At 38.3% G+C, this 16,719-nt stretch overlaps 1 protein-coding gene across 2 annotated transcripts in view; it reads left to right on the forward strand.

Moving 5' to 3' along the window:
• Nucleotides 1–16,719, forward strand: part of tet1 (tet methylcytosine dioxygenase 1) — a 42,481-nt gene that overhangs the window by 12,929 nt on the left and 12,833 nt on the right. The window contains exons 1-3 of one of the 2 annotated variants that reach the window (XM_077197144.1): nucleotides 9,410–9,694; nucleotides 13,110–15,207; nucleotides 15,315–15,405. In XM_077197144.1, coding sequence (XP_077053259.1) covers nucleotides 9,653–9,694; nucleotides 13,110–15,207; nucleotides 15,315–15,405 — 2,231 coding nt within the window. In that variant the 5' untranslated portion in view covers nucleotides 9,410–9,652. Of the gene's footprint in view, nucleotides 1–9,409; nucleotides 9,695–13,109; nucleotides 15,208–15,314; nucleotides 15,406–16,719 lie in introns of those variants that run through there. The other variant, XM_077197143.1, reaches the window with a different exon arrangement.

Raw genomic sequence — 16,719 nt, forward strand, 5'->3', positions numbered from 1 at the left:
AGAGGTTAACTAATTCTGTGTGCTATAATGTCCAGATTTACTTGGCTATGTGGAGAATAAATTACTTTGACATCCATGCAACTATAAATTCTCCCTGTATTTTTGTTGGCTTGTCGTATCCTCCAGAGTCCAGACATTGAGAAGCAAGGGTATAACAATTATTATAACTGACCCCCAACCCACATCATAACATGCCATGTCACTTTTAGAATTTACCAAATTTGTCTTCCTCATTTTTTGAGACCTAATCGTTCTATTTTAAGAGGTTTATATTTTTGGCTGCATTGTGAACGGAAAAGAAATGTTTCGAAATTATAACTTTTAAAACTATCAGTAGAGTCTGCCAACTGGTTGCTCTGTCCGTGAGCTGCAAGCCATAAATGATAGCACTCATCCACCTTATAGCAAATCCATTAGGGTGAACAACACGTAGGGTAATTAATATAATTACAACAGTAATATAATATAATTATTAATATAACAACAATAATAAGAACAGATGAGAGTCAATGACTTCCTACTAATGACATTGTTTTAGGTTTGTGAAGTGACTTTGAAATTTAGAATATATTGGGCATAATGTGGACAAAAGTATTCCGATATGGGTTTTTTTGATGGTCAGTGCTGGTATCAGTGCCCAGTGAAAATTTTAGCTGGGCAGGTAAAAATTTGAACCACTGGCCCAATTCTGGGCCAGTTGAAAAAATCCTTAGCATTGAGCCCTGCACTGTAAAGGTTCAGCCACTAGTGTTATTCTAAGTCAGCCGTTGCATGTGACTAAACCTTTTTCATATTCAGGCAGAATGTTTCCTTGAATGTTTCCTTCCTCACATGCATTTCTATGAGAATAAAGGGAACCTAAGTTTTATAACTTCCATATCCTCATTAAGTAATGGTTTAATGCAGCACTAAAGTAATGTACCACAAAAATCTTGTCTGTGTGTGGAGCAAAGTCAATTCAAACTGATCTACATGATGGAGCTCAGTGGTGACATCCCATATGACCATTTGCACAGTTGAACTTACCAGATCTCTCACACAAAATCAACACAGCAGATCAAGGAGAATGACTGGACCGCTCTCAGTGGGCTGAATCGATCCAGACTATCCATGTGAGTCAAGTTATTCTCTCATTTTTCTCTTACACCAACGCTAGTAAATATTGAGGTTTATAGACCATGTTCGTTTTTAAATTTTTTAACCAAGTTTTCAACTATTGTTTTTTGAGGATTTTATGTGAGGATATTATTGTAGGCTAAGAACTTGTGTAGCATTTGTGATTAGCATAGGCTAATCAGTTTGCGAGCTAACAGTTAGTTCCCCAGTAGGATACAGGGTTTGCAAATGGGAAATTACATTAATTTTTTTATGATATTAAAGAACTATGGTTTCTTAATAACGACCAAGTTCTGCCTTAATCAAGGGTTCTCTTGTTGGTGTATTGCGTGCAAGAATGAGAGTTGATAGCCTTTATATTATTTATATATAATGTGTTTTCCAATTAGATTTTTTTTTAGCCCTGTTATTATTCATAATAGTGCATCTTTTGTTTGGTTTTTTCCATGGTGATCAAGTCTTTCATTGCTTTTCCAGAGTTCTTGCCAGATTCTACTTGATTAGCCAAAGAACTAAGCTGATACGATTGCAGTGATATCAGCTTATCACCTTGACATCTAATGCCAAATTCAAGAGCATCTGCCCATTTCAGAGGTGTAAAGTCCAGGGGTCAGAAAGTAAAAGTCTTGCCATATGTTTATTCCACTGATTTCACCAATTTGTTCTATCTCCTGGCTGAAAAACTGTGCTAATTAGCAAATCCAGATGATTGGAACAAAATACTGAAGAGGTCTTTTACTTTCTGAACCTGGACTCTTTACACCTCTGGCCTAGTTGGCCTCTAATGTTTCTGAGCATCTGGTTCATGATGTATCTGGAAAGATTACTCTGGAAATTTGGAGTATTTAAGATCAAACGTTGACAATCACAGTAATATCTATTAAAGACATGGGCAATTAAAACACTATCAGAGGTCCACACATGTTTTATGTTTTAACAGCCTCTTAAATGTTGAGATATAAGTACTGGATGTATTTTTAACTGTGTCTCAGACAGTCATAATCCCGACAGCTTGAGCAGCAAAACTCCTGGCTTTGACACTTTTGGCCAGATTTCCTAAACAGGGCAAATTAGCATGAGAGCGCAATTCCATAAAAGTGCTGTTGTGAGTGGAAAGTTCTGCGCTTGATTTATTGACGACGTACAAATGAAAGATCACAGACGCAGCCAGATCATTTCCATGATTACCAACGAAATCTACCAAACGCAGCGCAAATTTGGGTGTTAAATAATGGTGCAAATACCAGTAAATTGACTAGCGCAAACCTTAGTGAATCACCTTGCGTCTGAAAGTGAAACTCCTTCGAATGCATATACAATAAGGTCAGCTGCAAAAATAACCCTATCCACACCTTTTCAGTGCTAATTTTTCACTGCATGTCTTCAGTAAATCCTGACAATAGTTTTTTAATGCCATAGAGGGTTTGCGCTGGTGCAAGCTTTTAGTAAATCTGGGCCTTTGTGTTTATCATAAAGAAAAAACAAAAACAAATATGTCAAATAGACTGACTCGTTGGTTATCAAAAATGCTTTTTATTAGTTTTATGTTTTATCGCAATGGGGCACTTAATCTGTCAATAAACTACATCAGAAGAAAATTACCAAAACTCACACTCATGCCTCAGGACATTAATCTCAATGCCGTTTTTGACCATTTTGGTGCCCTATAGGTGAGATCCCTACTGCGCCCCTTACCTCACGGCTCTTTGGCTTTCTCATTTTTGGAGGATGCAATTCAAAGCGTCATACTTGCTGCCGTTCTGGTCCATGCATTCAATAAATGATTCAATCTTGGGTTGGCTATTTCCCCCTTTCACTCTCCAGATGCAGCTGCATGTCAAAGTGAATTTTTATTGACAAGCCCCTCTGGTATGTTTGGATTTGGCGTGTTGATCTGTCTGGTTTGTATTTGTAATTTTTTGGGGCATTTTGCCTTTGATAGTATAGTATAGAGGAGACAGGAAGCAATGGGAAGGGAGACGGCAAAGGACCATGAGTTGGGACTCAAACTTGGAATGCCCAAAGCAAACTTGGGTTTCACCAGTTCAAAGAAAACATTGTTACTGGTAGTGAATTTAGGATCTTTTGATACACAACAAGACAAACTAAGTGGTGGGTCATTGATACACCAGTTCAGCCCTGCTAAAATAACCAACATAACTATACTGAATCCATTTGGCTCTCATTGTTTCTGTTTCAGTGTTTGATTTAGCTCTGTTTAGGTGACCTTTTTGAAATCAAGAACTTAAATGTCCTCAGTATACCAAGTTTAAAAACAGAAAATGTCTCACATCTATAGTTTTTATAATTATTGCTAATTATTTCTGTATTATTAAATTAAGCAATTAATTGGTCTCCTCCCACCATTCATTAAATCTTCAAATAAATAAAAACTGTTTTGAAGTCTTCAGTGTTTAAAGTGTAATTGCATTATAGCAAATTTATATTAATAATGTGTCATTTTATTAATAATATAATGGCTTTTTTAATGGGTGCGTACTTGGTTTACAATTCAACTGCGGTCACAGTTGTGTGTTTAGAAGCGTGGCTCATGCAGTCATATTATAGAGCTGTTTTTATAAAAACTATTGAGAATAAGTTTGGATGATGTTAATGTTATGTTCATGTATTTAAATCTCAAGTGAAAAGTTTGAAAGATTTTCCTGGACCCTGTAGGCATGATCTGTAATGATGTAACCGTATAGGATAATTGGCAGGAGCTAACGTGAGACAGCTAGTAAGGGGCTGTAGTGTAAGAAAGTGAACAAACGAATCATGAAATATCAGTATGAGTGAATGCCTCTGCATATGTGTGGTATGATCTCTGCCCTTCTACAACACTTTGTAATGCTGCCATCAGACACTCAAACAACAGAAATCAAAGCCCAGAACATCATATGACACTATCAGCCACCTTTGTGTTCATGGTGATGCATCATGACACAGTGAAAGACTTTTTTCATTTATTATTTTATTTTGGCCGCAGACATCTGATTGCACAATTTTCTTTCTAAAAGTGCATTTAATTAACATATAGAATGTTCAATAAATGAAGATGTGTGTATTTGTATTTTTATCAGATATATTTCATTTGGTGCTCGAATAAACCAGCAAGTGGCTGCTCAAATTATTATAAATTTGTTTTGATTTTAAATATAGTATAACTTAAATTTTATAAAATCACTATTGTAATAAGATATTTCTTATTTTATCATAGATATAATACCCTTTTTCAAAGTCTTAATTTTGTTTTTAAGGTATAGTGTAGGTTTTCATCCTTAAATTCTTTAAAAAAAAATAATAATAATTCACATATTTTATACTGTTGCAGCACCTTTTTTCCCAGTCTGTCAGTAACGCTCTGTTTAGATGATGGGCCTTTCCAAATACCCGCATTTGCGGTCTTTGCCACTTGAGGGTGCGTGCACACGATAGGAAGTAAGTGCACAAGACTGTCCCATGTCTAAAAAATGCTAAAGCATAGAATGCACACTAAACCCACACTATCTTGAATACCGCATCGGAGCGGTATTCGAGGCTTATCATATCCCATCATGCATTAGATTTGGAAAATAGCGTGCCCTGAAATCGCGAGGAAAATATTCCACTGTAAGTTAAATTACTTAGTAATTACATGTAATTTGGTAGTATAACAAATTGTTAAAGTGTCATTTTATTGCTGCAAAGATGAGTAGGCTATGTGTTTTTATCACTTAATTTGAAGCACCACAATTTTTTGTGTCTTCTGTTACATAGGGACTACTGACCAGACATTTATATGTTTTTTAAAAAAAATGCAAAGTATTGAAAATCAAAATAAAGCTCTGTAAACTCTTGCATTTTTGCTATAAGTGTGTCCCATCGGGAAATCAAACGTTCTACACACACTTGGAGTCTTCATGGCTACTTGAACACTTGGGCCACATACAGGAAATACATCATGCAAGTAGATAAGTGGTCAAGTAATGGTATTGTAAGTGTGTAATTTAATGGTAAAAGGCTGTAAAAATGATATGTTAAAAACCTGTAAATTGGTTAACCTTTCCCTTACTGTAATAAAGGAAAACTGTAATAGATCTAATCGGACATATATATCGCAGAATTCTCTGTGGCAGCTCACATTTGATGTTTTTTTTGTTTTTTTTTCAAGTCCAAACTAAAAAGCAATCAGAATGTCTCATCTCAAAATATCTCATCACATCCAGGCAAACCTAAGATTAATGTCTGTCAATACTGAAAATGGGAAGTCTTAAACTGTTGTACACTACAATATTAGTTGCCATGGAGGAGTATTTTAGTAGTGGAAAATTTCTCCACAGTCCTCACAACTTTACAGTTGAATAGTGATTTAAATTTCAATGTCAGCCCTCTGAGCGAGCGAATGGATTGAATCATGCAGTTTCTTTTGAGGAGTCACAGGTGTTCTTAGACTATTCACTCAGGCTAATCCTTCCCTATAAGAGCCTGGACAGGTTTTAGTTTGTGATATGAATCATTATAGCTTAAAATAAAGTCATGACACAAGCACAATGATGGTGATCAGGCAACTATCCTTGTGTTGTATTTGTATTTACAGGAGCCAAGTCCATCTGTTAAGTTGTCCTTGCTGGACTTTGTCGGCTCTCCCTCTGTTTTTTCCCTTGTTATTTGAGTGCAGAGCAAACCACCAGTTAGTCTTCCTGTGTTTAGACACACTTCCCTCCTGACTGAGGAAATCTTGGGGAACAAAACTATCCGCTCTGAATGAGATAGGGCAAACTGCTACTGAGATGTTTTACATATTTTCTGTTTTCTTGAATGCAGAAATGCATTACACTTTGCATTACATTCAAAACTGATTGTATAGGATGTATGTGGGCAGCATTAGCAGCAAGTTTACTACTTTGATGGCCAGAATTGAGCTTTTTCTTGTCCATTATGTGAATTTATTAAGAGAACACTTTCCAAGGCTTTCTCACACTGCATAATAAACAGTGCATATTTGCCTGCTCCAGGGATCATTGAATGAAGGATTGTATTCTCTCAATAAATACATTGTTTTATTGCTTCTTGGTGCCTTTTAGAGGGGATTAGGATTCTCGCCTTGTGCACAGCCTGACTTTTCCGGTTGTCTAGGGTTAATTAAATGTGTATGACTTTAGGGATATATCCAAGCATGGAGTCATGCTTTCCTAAAATATTTAATATTTCCGCCATTATAATCACCATATATTGGTGATTCTTTGATTAGGGGAAACTTTCTGCTCCCTATTATGAGCTTGAATTAAACAAAAAAATGCTTTTAAATAAAAATGCTGAACAAATACAAGTCATTTTAATTTAAGAGGAAATGTTCATTTTAAAAATTTTATTCATTTTAAAATGTTTATTCTGTTTACTGGGCATGTCCCTTACCCAGACCTACTATTAAATTGAATTATATATATATATATATATATATATATATATATATATTAGTATGTATGTGTATACATATATATACATAGATAGATATAGATATATGTGTGTGTGTTGTTGTTGTTGTTCTCAGTGCTGCTGTCATTACCATCATGGCATAATTATTATTTATTTTTTTTAAATAGAGATTTTCCAAAGAAGTTTAATTTGATTATTTTCAAATTAAAACAGATGTAATTACCAAATCGGTAGTTGAATCATGACCAGACAGTATTTTAAAATGTTTTAATTCAGAAACAAATCATTTTATGTCAGAAATATTTTTTTCTTTAAATTTACATTTTTCAGGGCAGGGGTTGTTTGCCATCATTTTATAGAGGGACTGCTTGTGACTAATGAGGGCTGGGCAGCTTTTAAAAGCTCGTCATGGACAAGTTTCTGCATTTGGCAATCAGGTACACGTGAGGGAAGACCAAATAGGGGGGAGTTCCGGGAAGTGTTGTTAAGAAAAAAATGCAAGTTCTGTCATAATTAACTCAACCCTCATGTCGTTTCCAAACCTGTATGACTTTCTTTCATCTGTGAAACATAAAGGGAGAAATTTAGCAGAATGTCCAAATTGCTCTTTTCCATCCAATAAAAGTGGATAGAGACAGCTGTGATCACTGTACAGGTTTGGAATGACAGGAAAGCAAGTAAATGAAATTTACATTTTTGGGTGAACTATCCCTTTAAGAAAATATAACAAACTTTACGATTTGTCAACGGGTGGACATGATGAAACATGCTAGGATTAATATTTGTATTAGTCACAAGAAGACTACTGATTTTACATGTAAAATGCACTGTCACTTGTACTATTATCTAGCTTTCAGCAGTCATCAGAATATTAACCAGATTCAGCCTTTATGTCCATTGTCAATGCGAATACCACAACTCCGTTGTCCGTTGATGCAAGCGTGAAGAAAACTGTCTCAAGGCAGCTGACTCACTGCACGACTCCGATTTCCATCAGCCACCTCACTTGTTATTAGACAAAGCGCTGCAACAATACTCCGCAATCACAGGGCACAGCAGGCAAACTTATTATGGATGGCTGCTTTAGACGCATGCTCACAGAGAGACGGTCAGTCTATTATCCAGGTTACGCTTTGGAGTAAAAGTTTCATCTAGAGTGGATTAGTTGAAATGTCTTAGTTTAGACACACATGAACTAGATTCACTCTCAAAGATTCTTTAGAAAATGTGCTGATTAAAAACAAATGTTTTTGCTCATGTAAAAACCATGAAAAAGTGTAGTGATCAATGTAGAATAGATTTGTTGCTATTAACTGTAAAAAAGAAATGGGTCACATTCATAGAAACTAATTAATCCAGACAGACCAGTTTAACATTCAACTGCCATTAATTCAAAATATTACCTGTCTTTCCACCTTCAGTTACTACAAACAGTCATTTATATTGACTCAACAAGACAGACACCTGATACTGTCTTTTTCAGCAAAACAATGCACTGTTTACAATGCTTAATTCAGGTGCACACACACACACACACACATATATAGTAATTAGTAATTATAAAACCTAATGTATGTACACACATGCATAAATAGTTCATATATATATAAAATAATACAGTTGCATTTGTAATAGCCAGCTCCCTGGTGTTTGTATTCAATAGCTGCGCTCGTGCTAAAAGTAGCTCTTTCGTTCCCTTGTCCTCATCTGACCTCCTCAGCCATATGTTTGTGTGTGCCTGCAGACTGGGCTGAAACAGTACATGGTGTGACAGCTGCAGTGCAGCGGTGGAGGGTCTGCGGCTGCGCTGTCACATCCACTCTTAAAGCGTCTCCATGGAGAGAGAAAACGCGACTGCTTGCCCTAAAGCATCTGACATCCTCACAGAAAAAGGAGAGCGTGACGAGCGTAGCCGTGACGTCATGTACAAAAACAGCTGTGTGGCACCATGCTTAGTCATATGTACTTTAGCTTTGTTCCTTGCGTTATTTTGAACATGTTATCCATGTTGCATTGCGTCATGGAGGGACTTAGCTGTTTTATACATGTTTTTTTAGAATTTGTTTTATTTTAGATTTATTTTAATTGCTGGAATAGAGTCAAATGCCCCATAAATGTAACAGGTTATGCTTGATTTTTATTTTATTTTATTTAAGACATTCTGTAAATATGATGTTTGCAGCTCTGAGTTTGTCATTGGAATAACTTTAGACTAATTATAAATAAATGAATATAAAAAAATATACAGAATATACAGAACTATTTTTTTGATTATCATTATATTTACTATTATTATTTAAATTATTATTTTATATTAATAATGATGTATTATATATACTGTATGTATTATATATATATATATATATATATATATATATTTATATTTATATATATATATCAAAAATCTAATCAAAATATAAATCAAAATGCCTTCTAATGTACTTTTAAAAATAGTGAGTTTGCTTGCAAAGACCCTTTTTCCTATACTTATTATAAAAAATAATATATTAAACATAATTATTGTATTTATGATGTCTTTCTACATATAAGATTGTTAGAAAGAAAATACACAATTCAAATAAATATAAAAATGTAATTCTAACTGTTTTAATTAGATTGTGTATTATTTATTAATCCATTTCAAAATTATATAATATTTAAAAATAAATTATATTTAGCTATTTCACATAATGCACCAGCAATATAATAAGATCAAAATGCCTCCTGTGATGTTCTTTGGGAACTTTTGTGTGCTTCTAAAAATAGTGCGTTTGCTTCCAAAGACCCCTTTTCCTCCCTCCACCACCGGCTTTGAACTCCAGTCCGGTGTCGTGAGTGTCCGAACCACAGCTTAACGCCCTCCCTCGTGCTTACTTGTAGAGTAAGAAACCACATAGGGGATCCTTTGTTTAGGAGGGTCTAGGCATGGCTGATACATTTACAAGCCGCTAGAGTCCCTACGCGATTGGCTGACGGGCTGCTGTCTGCGTCTGCGAGAGGCATGCTCGGTTTCTGTCCTCTGCCCTGATCATGCAAACCTGTTCTGCTCACGCTGCATCTGGCACTACGGCCACTTATTCTTCTGAAGCTGAGGGAGGCAAGATGGCTACCTTTTAGGATTATGCTGCCTAAAATTGAGGGTCTGCCTCTGAGGAATGAGAAGGTATAACGACAGACTGGCTTTTAATGGCTATTGTCTCAAACAGATGCTCCGAGGAGAGTGTGTGCGCTGGGCGCTTTGTGCGCTTGTATGTGTGTGTTTATGCTCTTGTTGTTATTGCTGCATCAGTAAAGTGGTTCAGCTAATGCTTTGGTTCTTATTTCAGGCAGGGTGCAAGGATATTTCCAAACATGGGAAAAAAACAAGGTTTCTTAGGTAATAGACCTCTATGTTTTGTTTTCCTTTCCTTAAGTTTTTTGGCACAGGACATTTTGTGCCATACAGTTGTTTTGATGCAGCATCTGAAATCAGTGTCTTAAGAGTTTATCTTGGCTTAAGGCACAGCCATGAGTGTGCGTTCACCTGCGCCGTGAGTTTTTTTTTCTCCGTAGTGAAGTTCTGAAACAGGAAAGCAGCAGCGTATGAATGAAGAAACCTCATAACTTCAGAGAAACTACACACGTGCTCCAGGAAGGAAGCGTACGTTTTTAGAAATCTCGTAACAGCGAGAGCTCGGTGCTGTGAAAGAGTGCACTCAAAGCGGTTTGAGCAAACCTACTGGCCTTTGATGTGTTCAGAGGGGGTTCGTAAATGAGCAACTTGGCATAAAGATACACGTTCGGGCTTTCGGGATGATGGTTAACTTTTCTGGGTACCTGCTTAATGATAAAGACGTGATAAAAGATGTTATTTTGTTGCGTGTGATATTTCTACGCTCAGTGCTATTCTCTCGTTTTGTGTTTTTGAATGAGCGTGTGGTGTGGAAGCTTTTGGGCGAGATGCGCGGGGTGTCAGGTCTCTCCTCTCGTTCTGTTCGGGTTGGAAACTCCCCTTCTGCTCTAACTTTCCCTGGTAACGCTTCCTAAGGGAGGCTACTTAGGATTCTGGCAGTACGTTTGCTGTTGCTAGGGGTGTGTGTGTCTGGGGGAGCTGTTACTATAATGAAAAGGGGACAAAGTCAAGTGTGACTTTTTTGAGTTTTCAAGGCTTCAGACACAACAAATCAAGAACAAAGCCGCATAGGCACTGCTGTGAGAGACTAGCGTTTGACGTGCTGAGAATGAGCTAACCGTCCCTCTAAATGTCTAATGATGTTTTTAATGAAAAGCACATTTTGCACTGTTTCAGGACGTTGTAATGTACAGCTGTTTTCGACCCATATGAATTTAAAAGAAGTATGCAGCCATCTGAAGAGATTGGTTTGCTTTCTTGATATACTTTCTTGCTTTATTTATAAACATAAAAGTTTTGTACACTGTTACCATGATACTGTAATTTGAGCAGTTGCTTGTTGTAGGTCTGCTTATAATCCAGCCTAGATGTAATCTGTTTTTTTCTCACATTTACTGCTTAATTTTCTGTGGATTTAAAGATTAAATGTGTTGAGAGTTCTGCACCCTTATTAGTAGCTGATATCAAATTTACCAAAATTTGACTTAGCTTAATTGCTAAATTTATTAATAAAACTTAATTTAATAAACAATTTAATACACGTTTACAGTACACTGTAAAAAAGTTGTCAGGTAACCTTAAATTAGTTCCATTTTAAAGTCTGATTGGATGGATGAGCTATGTATACTGTATTATCCATCTACAAAAGTCTGGTTTTAACTGCAAGCTTTTCCTGGAAAAGACTGAGAACTCAAAAGCTCGGGTCTATCAGTGCTGTCTTTCCTGTCGTTTACTTTGCAAGTTAACCCAGAATTTGCACAAACAAACGACATCTAATTTGCAGCCTTCATGTCTGTAGAGTTTCATTTTCATTGTGCTTTAAAGTGTTGTTCATGTTCTACTGAATTAAACCTCAGATGAACAGCAGGCATGAGCAGGTTGCTGATAAAAACAAAAATTTGGGCTTGTGCATTGCAGGAAGCAAAAGATCTAAACATTCACATAGGCCTCCTATCCAAACTACTTTGTTATTGAAAGTAGTTTACTCAGCATCTGATGCTGACCGCTTTTGTTTCAGTACTAGATGGGAACATCAGAGGAACCGATTACCATTCTCTTCCTATTCCCCCTGGTAATAACAGTTGCAGCGGCTGCCAAGTTATTGCCTCACTGTTGTTTCGACCCCTCGATTGCATCAGCCCTCCTCTGGCATAAGTGTTGATGATATATGAAGGAGTTTTCCTGAATACTACATTGTTGTTGCTGCTGAAATTATTTACACACTACAATGAGAGACCAATTTAACTTGGTCTCTCATTGTAAATACAATGAAATACATAAATACAAAAAAAACATGAAAACCACAGTTCCACACAAAGTGACTGACTGACTCCTGCAAGTATTTAATCATCTTATGCACACTGCTTTACGCGGGTAGTAAAATTGTTTTATGAGAAGTACTTGCGTTACAGTAAGGCAGGCATGCTGTGAAGACTCTCCCGTGCTTTTTTTCTTTTCATTGCCTCTTTTCTACTTTTTGGTATAGAAAAACAATTATGAGACTATAATTAGTGCTTCCAATAATGTTCACATTGTGGTATATTTAAATTAGTGCTGTCGTAGCTAGATGAAGATCATGGGTTAGATTCAAATGGAATGCATGAACTGGTAAAAAATATATCTTGAATGCAACATAAGTTGCTTAACTTGCTTAGATAAAAACATGTGTCAAATGTGTAAATTTACATGCATTCCATAGGTTTGGTTTTTACATTTGATGTCGTGATGAACCAAAACACCCTTATGAACACAAACCGCTGTCAACCAACACATTCACATAAGGCATACTGGCAGAAATGAAAAAAATTATGTACATTTGGGGTTTCTTTGGCTTTTATGCTACTTTTCTGTGTGTACGAATATGACGTATCAGGTCTAAAATATAAATCATTATTATAGTTTTACCAGCATATTTGGATAAGTTAAAGCCATGGTTTGGAATTTTTTTTTGCACTCTTTCGTTATTACATTTTTTTCTTTTTTATTTAAAAATTACATTCTGTAACTTAAATTATAATAAATGGCCCCTGATCCATATATAAATTCCTCAGCAAATGTTGTTATAATGGTGAATTAATTGATCAGCATAGTGTGAATATTGGAGAAATGTATATTAGCAATGATGGGACAGTGTTGATCAGTAATAGAATGTTTATTTGCTAATGTAAACTATAGACCAGTGAGTAAATCTGGCTTTCGATTACCTCAAGAATGTATTAAGTTTAAGACAGTAATGACTTTTGTGAACTTTCAGTGTTTCAGTGGACATTTTGCATTTCTTTTATTGTAATATAATGAATAATTTTTGTTTTGATTTTTTTTTTATGTATTGCTTAATCACCCCAAGTTCTGAGCGATGATCCTCTGTGGCACCAGCTGTCATAAGTTGAAATGACCAATTGCTGTATGTATTGCTTCACACCACAGCCAAAACATGCTGAACCATCTCTATTTTTTTCCACTGCAGGTTGAGTCAGAGGCAAACTCAGTAAATGGCACAAGCTCAGAGCAGATGGAAGAGACCTCTCCGGCAACAGAGGAAGAGGCGCATTACATATCCTTAACACACAATGTTCCACCTGATGTTCCCACACCTCTCGGGCATGGCTTGTTACCAGAACCTCCTGGAAAGGATCCCAGGACCACTGATGTACTTCTCCCTCACACCATCTCTCCAACCTCTCATAATGGTGCTGAACACATGAAAACAAACACTGAGAGACATGTGGATCCCACTGAGCCACATGCCATATTCCATAGATATACGTATAACAAAAGTCACGAACCAGAGGCAGTTCAAGAACAGACTGTTCCTCTGAAGAAGATCAAACTGGAGGAGCAATGGGTTGAGATTGATGACCAGCACTCAAAGCACTTAGAATCTAGCGAGTGCTACGAGGATGCTTTATCTACACTAGCAGCTGTGGTCTGCTTCTCCAGTACAGATAGGAAAAGTCTAGAGAAGAGGCTTTTCGGACCTCAGGCCTCAGACATGCGTTTAAAAACTGAGCCGAAAGAAGAACCATATCAGTGTCAGTTAAATCAAGGACTAAGTCTTGAAGAACCTCCTCAGAATGATAACATTGCACTATCTTTACCCAGTGTCCAGTCTCTGGTCCAGCATAGGAATATTAGCATTGATCAGGCTATAGCTATTGAGGCCTTGACCCAACTGGCAGCTACCCCACAAACAGTGCCCTTTGAAACCGAAAACCTGAGTCAGGGTGCTCAGCGAGAAACATCTACATACTCCGCTTCAAGCAACCACGTACCTCTTCGAGAGGCTAAACCAGTTTCAGATGTTTTCTCTAACAAGGTCTCGGTAATCAGTTCATCATTGCACCAGACTTCTGTTATCCGCAGCCCTCGGAACTTGCCGGACAACTTCACCCAAAGTCAAAGTCAGCGCTGTGCCTCTACCCCCAGAAAACTTTCCTTGAAGGATCTTCTGGTGGCCAGCTCAGAATGTGAAAAGCTGTCATATACCGCGGAAAACCGAAGAAACGGCCAAGCACTTTGTAAAGCTGACAGGTTAGAAGGCACTTTTAAGAAGTATAAGCATGGAGAAATGACTCCCATTTCGAGAAAGAGGGATGAGGAGGAAGTTGCGGCTCAATTGGTGCAGCTTGCGTTCATGATTGAATCGAGGCAGATGCAAGTCTCAGAAAACAGTCCCCCGAAAGGTATGCCTACTCAGACAATGAAATACAATCATAATTATTTGGGGCAGCACTTGAAAAAGCAAAAGAAACCTAAAATGACACCAGCAAAACCCAGGATGTCGAAGAAGAAAGCTGCAGAGATTGAGGGCAATCATTGTAGGATTCCACTGGCCAAGAGGACGCCCAACGGGAAAACCCCACTCAAGGCTGCGATTCAGAAAGCCATTTCTCAACAAAAGATGAGGTTACAGCACAAGAGGAGTCCGTTTCTTCCACAAGCTCAGATTGACCTGAAAAAATACATTGCGGAGGCTCATCACGAGAACAGGCAACTCTTATACTACAAGCATTTGGACCTTGTAGGTTCTGGTAAGCAGAATGGCTTTAACTTTAAATACGAGCATGGAGTTCAAAGTCATTCTTTACTGCCACCAAACGGACTCTTTCACAGTCACACAAATGACCATCTTGGTGCTAGCCAGTGGCCAAGGCATGAATGTGAACAACAAATGATTTCTCAGGTATCGAAAAACTACGATGTGCTAAATCATGGTGCTAAACAACAACCTCAGCAAACCATGGCCAGTGAACCCTGTCAAGACTTGCCGCAAAGCCCAGGGAGCATGTACCGTAAAGCAAACGGCTTAATTGATCATCAGCACTTGCACATGAATCAAAATGGATTTTACAAAGTGGAGAAGTCTGGAGGTGTTACGGTGTTGTCCACACCCAGTGTACATTTGGAGAATGGTGACGAGGCGTACGCTGGAGAACAGACTCCCACCAAGCACACGCTCAACAACTTTTTGGAGTCTCCAATGAGGTTTTTGGACACACCAACCAAGAATCTCCTCAACACCCCCTCTAAACAATCCACAGAGCTGCCCTCCTGTGACTGTGTGGGTAAGTCTGTGACTGTGTATATCATAACTTCGACGCAATATCATAAAGAAATCTTTGTTTGCTAGAAGTTCTTTCAATTAATCTACGACCACAATTTTCATCTACAGAACATGTAATTGAGAAAGAGGAGGGTCCGTTCTACACTCACCTTGGATCTGGCCCGGATGTAGCAGCAGTGAGAGAAATGATGGAGAACAGGTAAAGTGGATCTCAACTGCTATGTTTACATGCAATAATGTTTTCACTGGCTCCAACTCAAAAAAGAAAAAGAAAAATGTATTCATTTAAATGCATTATTTTATATTTACATACATTTATCTTGGGTGTGTCAAATTTCCCATCTTTCTTATGATTTTTTTTCTACATAGTCTATTTTGCAATTTTGGGAAACATTTATTGCATAATATTTATTTGAAAATTATTTTTTAATATTTGAAAAGTAATAATAATTATTATTATTTAATATTAATTATTATTGTTTAAGTATTAGTGTAGTTCTCTTTCATCATTTCGTGCTCGAGATCCACCTATGGGAAGCCACACCCCCTTACCTACAGGCATATAACAGCTGGGCGCGCTGCTATTCCTCAGTTGACATTCGCTTCTCGCGATTTCTGCATCTCACAGCTCGGTTGATTTTTAAACTGCTCACCTCGTGTCCTCAGGAGGACATATCGGCCAGATCAGCCTCCGCCGGACGTGACAGTCGTTTATTTTTCAACTGCTGCTGCTTTGCATTCGGAGCCGCCCACGCTCTCGCTATTTTCTCCGTTTCTCCTCACGGCTGCCCGTCACGGATTTCTCCGATTTCTTCGCTGGTATGTGACTGTGTAAGAAAGCTGCTTAAACGCCGTTTTAAGGTTGCAGTGACACAGTACACCGGGCTCAGCCCTTCTGACTCGGGCGGGGGACACGGTGATGACAACGTGCTACCGGGGGCCTCCCAGGGCGCAACGTCTCTCATCTGGGCTGACCAGCCCAATCGCGCCTTCCCCGAGGAGGACATCTTCGAGGACAACCTTGCTCTCGTCCACGAGCCGCCCGGTTCTGGCGAAGAGGAGGATGCGGCCATTCTTGGGGTTTCAGAGGACGAGGAGGCCATCCCGCCCTCTGGTGTAAACTCTTCCCCATCCTCCCGGTGTGTGCGAAGCACATGAGGAATTATTGGAGCGACCCGCTCGACTTCAAACACGGTCTCACGGGACTCGAGGTTAAGGACATGGCAGCGCACGGTATGGGCGAACCTCCCGCCGTTGAGCCTTCCATCGCCAGGCACCTTAACCCCGCTCAGGGCGGCCTGCAGGACATCACGTTCTAGCACGGTGCGACCACACCACGGCTGTGGCTTTTATCAACCGTCAGGGCATGCGCTCTTCGAAACTCCGCACTCTAGCTTACAAGCTTTTGATGTGGAGAAGACGGGTTTTCCTGTCGTTACGCGCAACTCATGTTCCGGGCATTCTGAACAGAGGCGCGGATCTGCTATCAAGGGGAAACTCAATCTACGGAGAT

The sequence above is a fragment of the Siphateles boraxobius genome, unplaced genomic scaffold (genome assembly GCF_051911475.1).
Source record: "Siphateles boraxobius isolate OS27281-9 unplaced genomic scaffold, OSU_SipBor_1 37, whole genome shotgun sequence".
In the NCBI taxonomy this organism is placed as follows: domain Eukaryota; kingdom Metazoa; phylum Chordata; class Actinopteri; order Cypriniformes; family Leuciscidae; genus Siphateles; species Siphateles boraxobius.